Source organism: Sabethes cyaneus, chromosome 2 (assembly GCF_943734655.1).
Source record: "Sabethes cyaneus chromosome 2, idSabCyanKW18_F2, whole genome shotgun sequence".
NCBI classification, from domain to species: domain Eukaryota; kingdom Metazoa; phylum Arthropoda; class Insecta; order Diptera; family Culicidae; genus Sabethes; species Sabethes cyaneus.
Window position 1 is genome coordinate 242061952 of NC_071354.1, and position 7631 is coordinate 242069582.

Below are 7631 nucleotides of genomic sequence, written 5' to 3' on the forward strand. Positions count from 1 at the left end.
ATGACGATCCCCAATTAGGGAGTAGAGGGGGTATTAATTTTGTGACAAGCTGTGACAAAAATACATCGAGAAAAAAATTAAGTTAAGGCTACCCACATTTAACCTAGAAACGTGAAGGTGCGTAGTGTCCGATTTGCGATAGGATGTCCGGTGCATCATATTCGCCAGTCAAAAGCTTGCAGACAATCAAAGATTGCGAACCCTGTCTACGTCGACTTAGCGTGATTAAACCCAACAGACGACAGCGGTCTTCGTATGGTGTTAAGTTTTGCTGATTCCTCCACAGAAGATAACGAAGTGCATATCGAACAAACTTTGGCTGTACGTTTTTCAGTCTGGCGGACCAGAGAGATTCGTGCGGACGATGCTCGCAAATTCCAGCGTTGGCCGTACAATAGAGCAATAGAGAGCTTTGAAGCAGAGCGGGTCATTGAATTCACTAGCAATCTTAAATATGAGCCCAAGACTCCGATTGGACTTGTCAATGATGGCAGAAATGTGGGATTTCATGGTGAGTTTCTCGTCAAGTAATACTCCAAGATCCTTCACCTGTTCTGCCCTATTCAATTTGGATCCGGAAATTTCGTAATCGAACTCTATTGCGCTTCTAGTGCGATGGAAACTGATGACGCAAAATTTCTCCACACTCAGTAACAATAGATTCCTTACGCACCAGTCACTAAACAAATCCGGAAGCTTCTGCAACAATCTGCAGTCCTCGATTCTTCTGACTTCAAGATAGATTTTCAGATCGCCAGCGATGAAAAGCCTTCCACCTTCATTGAGTAGTAACGCTGCACCATCTATGTAGATACAGAATAGCAATGGTCCCAAATTACTACCCTGTGGCACACCAGAACCATTTGTAAACGCGGTAGACCGGCAGTTACCAAGTTGTACGAAAAGTTGCCTATCCGTAAGATAAGTTTCCAACCATCTGCACAATCTTGTATCAATCTGGTACACCCAAGTTTCTCCAACTTGCTTAAAAGAATAGTATGATTAACGGAATCAAAAGCGGCTTTCAAATCGGTATAAACTGTATCCACTTGCGCTTTGGCGCTGATACTATTTACGCAGAAATTCACCAAATTCGTTTCTACAGATCCCGAGTTGCGCAGTTGTTTATTACTTTTGCGTCTTTGATAGTTTTGTTTTTCTTTTCGTAGAATAGCAACAATAGATTTGGTGGCAGTTTTTTTCAATAACAAAAAAAAATTTTTTTTCGCCTCTCCCCCTCCCCCTTCAATTGCCCAGTACCAGAAAGACAAACTTTATAAAAGATTTGTAATGGCCTTAGTGGATGGCTACCTCTGCCAAGTGTTCTCATATACGTGTTTCCAGATTTAATTCTTCTCGTCTGGCCGATGTAAACCTTTTCGCAATGCGGACAACTGATTTCATAAATCCCTGATTTTCTATGTTCTTCAATCTAATAACCCAGTTGATCCCAACTTGCTTTTAAGCTGGTTTTTTTGGAGGTCGACTACGAATTTCTTCATTTTTTCGATGGAGAGGACGTGTTATGTTTCCGTCGTATTCTACTGCCACCTTCGTTAGTTCTGGTGTTGTTGGTGAGTTTTTGTATGCTTTCCTTCCCTTCCCTTTTCTTGGACATAATGGCTTGAACAGTGCTTCTTGCTATCCGTTCTGTTTTGCAGTTTCTAATATGTAAGCCAATTCTTTTTGTTTTCCTGGTTCATTCAACGGTAATGTTTCCATCTTATGTATCATATGAAGGAAAGCCGCCATTTTGTGCTGGTACAAGTGGTTAAATGAGTTAGGTTTAACAAATTTTGTATTGGTTGGTTTTCAGTATATTTCAAATTTTAACCTTCTCTATCCCAAGGGTATTTGTGTGGTTTACAGTTCTTGGTCGTCTAAAAAAACTTTGAATTAGCGATTCGTCAAGCACAAGTATACGGCTTGTAAAACCATGTTTTTACTACGTTCTGATATAGAAATATTCGCATTTAGATGCCTTAAACCTTAATCGGCTGATTTTAGTATCGAAAGTCATGGATCACCTGTGCTACCATGGGACAGAGAGGGTTAAGGGTTCTGCACTTTCTATTTGCCTAATTACCAATATGTCCAAGAAAGGAAGTTTTCATTTTTTTTCTATTTCGTAAGTGAAGTGTATGTATATGTGCGTGATGTTGTTTATGGCTGCTAGAATGGTTTCCGGTTCTCCTTTTTTGATTATGCTGAAATCGTCGTCGACGTATCGCCACCATCTTTTCGGGAGTACCTGGTTTTGTTCTAACTTACTTTCAAGGTTAGCCATAAATAGTTCCCACAGGTACGGTGATAGTGGATTGCCCATTGGTGTAACTTTCAACTGTTTGTAGTAGTTTCCCCTGAATGTAAAGTAAATAAGTCTCCTCCATATACAAGCGTGTAAGCTTCAAGTAACCTCCTACCTTTTTTCCCAAGCATTGTTTCCATGTTGTTTCAATAGCCAATCTTCCAAGATGCTCATCGATTCTTTCACAGAACCGCTCGAGAATAAGGCCGTAACATCGAAAGAGATAAGATTATGTCGTCTTCTGTTAGTTCTACCGATGTGTTTAGGTGCTCGACGAATTGTTATGTGCTGTTGGAACTCAGTTACCTACCACTTGGCAATCTTTTCCGTGGGTGATCCGTTTACCGTGATTATTTCCGCATTTCGGTTCCTGGTTTGTGTATTTTGGGTTGACCTTTTATCCTGGGTAATGTAGGGTGATGTCCGTAGTTTTCTGATGCATCAAGTGATGAGAATCGTCATCCAAAGAAGAGGAACCCTGTATATTCGATTCAGCGTACCTTTACACAAAATTATTAGGTTTTCGAGTTTTGTTTTCTCAAAGCCTCGCTTGGTATAGTCCTATAACGGCAAAAAATGTTAAAAATAGGATAGAATGAGCAAAATGCGACACTCCTCGATGACAAACAGGAAATGGCCTTGGAAATACCCTGCCAGATCATAAGCTTTCTAGCGAATTTATCAGCAAAAACGGATTTGAATTTGTTAGAGACATCACCTCGATCAGTGGCTTTATAGACCTTTTTTCGGGCTGCCCATAATCCATCGTTTGTCGTCCATGAGGATGCATCCTTCGCACTTCGTAAAACTTCCGGTTACGTCTTTTAACCTCACTAGATTCCGCTTCAGTGTCCTGTTAGTTTGGTTGCTTACTGACCTTCGAGTACTCCTCCAAAGCAATTTTTCCACCAAATTTCCTGCGGCGATGAAAAAAATTTTTAAACAATTTCCATAATTTTTTTGTAATAAAATTTTACCATAGCAATTGTTGTTTTTGAATTATGGTCAAATATATGAAGGCGGTTAACAAAAGTGGAAAGCAACAAGCAGAACAATTTCAAAAATACAATTGCTTCACATGGATCAATCCCTCTGGTAAATTCCAACGTAGATTTCAGCCAATCGCTAATGATAGCCAAAACTTGTAACGTTTCTCTCGAAAGAAGTGCCGTCTAGTTTTGGATTTTGGACTATCAGCCGGCACCAGTGCCAGTGGCAGGCAGTAGGAAGGTACCACAGGCAGTTTATAGCTTTCATTCAATTGCCTCTCCCACAGTATTCACACAGACCGACCTTCACGTACAACATACCTACATTCATTCAAGGCAAAATACACACATTGTACACACGATTCCTAGCCTAGCCCGCTGGCGGCGTTACCAACCACCATCAAACCGACGCGACGGACGAGCTTCTTCAGTTTAGTTTTACCACTCGTTCGAAACGGGGTTCGTCTTGCCTGGACTGACTGAGATTGTTTTAATTTCGACAGGGGCTTTTTTTTTGAGTAAACACCGGTGAATCTGTGATATAAATTGCACCGTGCGAAAAGAATAAATCGAAGTAAGTTAACTTAAGTCGTTCATTCATTGCTTGTACATTATCAAAATTGCGTGTCATCGCCGTGTGTATGATGTAAGCCAGCATTCGAAAATATGTTGTTATCATGGGAATACGACGCAGACCACACCAGATTGTGCTTAGCGTTCGTAGAATATGCTCATGATGAAGGAAAGGAAAAAAACAAACAGAGCTGCAAGAGGGGTGTGTGCCTATTTATGACTAGTGGCAATTTTTGAAATACAAAAAAAACATCTGGATTTGTTGCCTTTGTCAAAAAGATAATAGTTTTTTACAAATAATCATACTGTGTAAATTTGCAATGAACCGATAATTGGCCTACCGTCCATGATTGCCAAAAAAATAGACCGATCAGGGTCAAATGAAACACTTTTTTGTGTTCGTTTGGTTTGTTCATGGTTAGTCGTCGAAGTGAGTAGCAATTTTGCTAGCAACCAGATTTGTTCTGGTGATTACTCTTTGTGAGATATTGCTTCTGCTGAAACTGATTTGTTTGCATTAATTTGATGCGGTGCAGACCGTCTTGTTTTCGTTTTCCCGGCCCACCAAAAGGTTGCTTAACACACTGCTTATTTAAATTGTTCAGTTTCAACTAAGGAATGAACAGCCCGGTATCACACCATCATCATGCACTGATATTCTAAAAGTTCGAAAGGGCAATACAATGTATACGATAACGAATTGATTCCATTATTGTACAAATTGGTCACCGAGCGCCACACTGTGGGTAATGTTTATCGGAAATGTGTTTCGAGCAGGAGACCAGAATGGATAATCGTTTTCAAACCTAATTGCGATTTCGATAAGTCATCACACAGACGGCCGTACAATCCCAAGGCTAGGCCGTTGATACATGATTTCAAATAATGAGTTTCGATTACGTCTGCTTGCTTGTAGGTACCTGATAAAGACAAAACAAAAAGAATTAGTATTTACTTGATAAGACAAGCCGCGTCCATTGTCGCGCGGCCGTTCCTGCATGACCGACCGGTGAGAATATAGCAACTGATCGGAAGGCTCAGTTCCTGATGAACCGCCAGTGACTTTGGACCACTTGGAAATTTTTATTCAGCTATCAGCAGTAAATAGGATACAAAATGATTCGGACAAACCTCATAGCTGCGATCGGATTGCTGGCAGTATCCTTCTCAGGTGAGTAATTTGATAAAACCATTAGTGCTTAAACTGGTTTAATAAATTTATCCAGCCCATTTGAAGCTAGTAACAGATACTCGGTGGAGTTTAGTTAATTGAAATGTATTCGTGCTGTTCAAACAAAATATGTCGCATGAAATCATTGGTTGATAGAAATAGCTGTGTCCAACCAGTCCTTATCAGGCGGAGTGATTTAAAGCAACAGATAACATAATAGGAATAAAGTTCACTCGTTTACGTCATATACATTTGTGCGGTCAGGCAACACATTCTATGACTTATATGAATTGTAGAGACACCTTGACTTCGATACAAATAAGTAGTTTTTCACACAACTTTAATCCCACCAATTACTTTTTAATCTCAATTCTATCGGGTATCGGTTAGTGTTATCACTAATTAGCTACATCACGCATTTGGGCTGAAAAAAATTACTCACAAGATATCGATACTGTTGTTATCATAGTCCCGGAACTGGTTTTAAAAATTGAATTCATTTTTGTCGAAAATCATGAATCAGAAACAGCGTTTATTGACAAACTTGACATTCGTTAACAGGCATAGGTAACTTTGATCCTTAAGAGTAAACATCGAATATTTTTTTATTCTAAAGAAATTCAGGATTTTATGTTCTTGCTCTTTTACGTAGGAACTTATTTATACCTTCTCACATTGCTTAAAAAATTAAACTTGTTTCAACCGCCAGTAACGCGTGCCACCGATGAGCTTCCCCAGGAAATCAAAGATCTCGACATCGACAAGCTGAAGGAACACCTGCCGGAGGGTCTGATACCGCCGGAATTTCAAAACATCACCCTGCCCAGCCTGGAGGACATTCAGAAAATTGTCAAAGAAAAATGTTCGAAAGCAGCCGGCAGCGATGCGGCCTTCGAGCAGGCGGAACAAGCCGGCCAGCGGCTCAGCGAGTGCCTGAAGGATCTGATCGATTTCAGCGACCTGCAGCAGGAGATAAAGCTAGCGAAACCGACCGGTGATTTGGATACGGTTTTCAATAAGTGAGTTTTCTGCCTGACACTTCTGGTTTACTTAAATTTATTATGTTAATTTTGTCAGATACTGTCGAAGGCGATCGACAGCAATCGAATGTATCAACACGTTCTCGAATGATATCGACGTTTGCTTGGAAGACGACGAGCGAGAAAACAAAAGAGTTTTGGTCAACATTGTCCATGGTTTGTTAAACTTTGTGTGTCACAAGGATGGAGATCAAATTGCCTGTAAGATCATGATCTGTTTGAATTTCATCACAAAATTATATGTTTTTCAACCGTTACAGTATTCATCGCCGAAGAAGGACCGGAATGTTTCCAGGAGCAGAAGCAGCCTCTGATTGACTGTTTCAATAGCACCCTCCGAGGTTACATGGATGAACCTACACCAAAGTTTTCCGAAGGAATTCCCAAGCTAGTGATGGGTAAAAAACAATGCGAGTAAGTTTTAGCAATCTATCACCACCTTTCACACTAAACTTATCGGTATCAATTCAACACAGTGACATGGACAACCTGAGAGACTGCTTCGTCCGGGTGCTGGAGGACTGCAAAGAATCTACGCCGGCAAATTTAGTAGAGTCCCTGTTTAAGTTCGTGCGAAGAGAAACCCCATGTGCCAATTTTACAACACCCGCACAAGCGCAGCGGCGGAATTCGGGTGAATTCACCAGATCGTCCGTGCACGTCGTTCTGATCACGTTGCTAATGGCACTGGTGGCAAAGTTGATGATCCACTGATGAACACGCCGCAGTAGTAGTATTCACTGCTGCATACTACTCAGAGTTCCGTGAGTAAGTTACATGTGATAGAGAAAAAGTAAACAGCCAAACACTTCCGAATCAACAGCTCACAAGCTAAGATTTCCCGAAACTGATTTCCTACGTTTCCCGCACGAAACTAAATTTATGAAACATGAATCATCGACTGTACTGGCTGAAATTTCCGGTAATAAATACTCGCTTTCAAATCAACAAACAAACAAATTTGAAGTCAAACATTATATTCCGAATGCAGCGTTTTCCATTTTTGACGTAGGACTACGTCTTACGGCAAGATTTGAGATAGGGTGTCATTCCAAAAAATCGAAAAATGCGAGCGTCACGAAAAATGAAAGGTTTTGAGCGCTAACAGCTCAGCGGTTTTCCTATCGATTTTCAATATTTTTACACCAATCGATCGGAAAATCTTCTAAGAATTGACACAAAGGAAGAAAAGTATGGATTCTTGATGTTGAACTATTGAAAAATTGAAAATAATGAACCTATGTTTTACCAGAATTCTCGCTTCGTGATTGGTTGGAAGATTCTTTGCCATGATCTAAACCTATACCAATTTGATATCTGTGCTTGGGAAGTAAGCCAAAACAAGAGACCAAGTTTCCTCATTTCAACAAGATTTCTTAACACCGCGATTAAACCTAGACCATTTTGATGTCCTTGCTTGGGAAGTAGGCCAGAAAGAGTGATAAAGCCCCCTCGTGCCAACAGATTTCATACGAACGCGATTAATTCTAGTCCAATTTGATGTCTGTGTTAGGGAAGTGTGCCAGAAAATATGACACAAGTTCGCTATC

At 40.4% G+C, this 7631-nt stretch overlaps 1 protein-coding gene across 1 annotated transcript; it reads left to right on the forward strand.

Moving 5' to 3' along the window:
* Nucleotides 1–3755: 3755 nt before the first annotated feature.
* Nucleotides 3756–7025, forward strand: LOC128736978 (27 kDa hemolymph protein-like). Its single transcript, XM_053831502.1, has 6 exons — nt 3756–3871; nt 4787–5041; nt 5751–6060; nt 6119–6282; nt 6342–6495; nt 6558–7025. Exons 2-6 carry the CDS (start codon nt 4987–4989, stop codon nt 6793–6795), a joined length of 921 nt encoding a protein of 306 aa, XP_053687477.1. The 5' UTR covers nt 3756–3871; nt 4787–4986; the 3' UTR covers nt 6796–7025.
* Nucleotides 7026–7631: the final 606 nt, after the last annotated feature.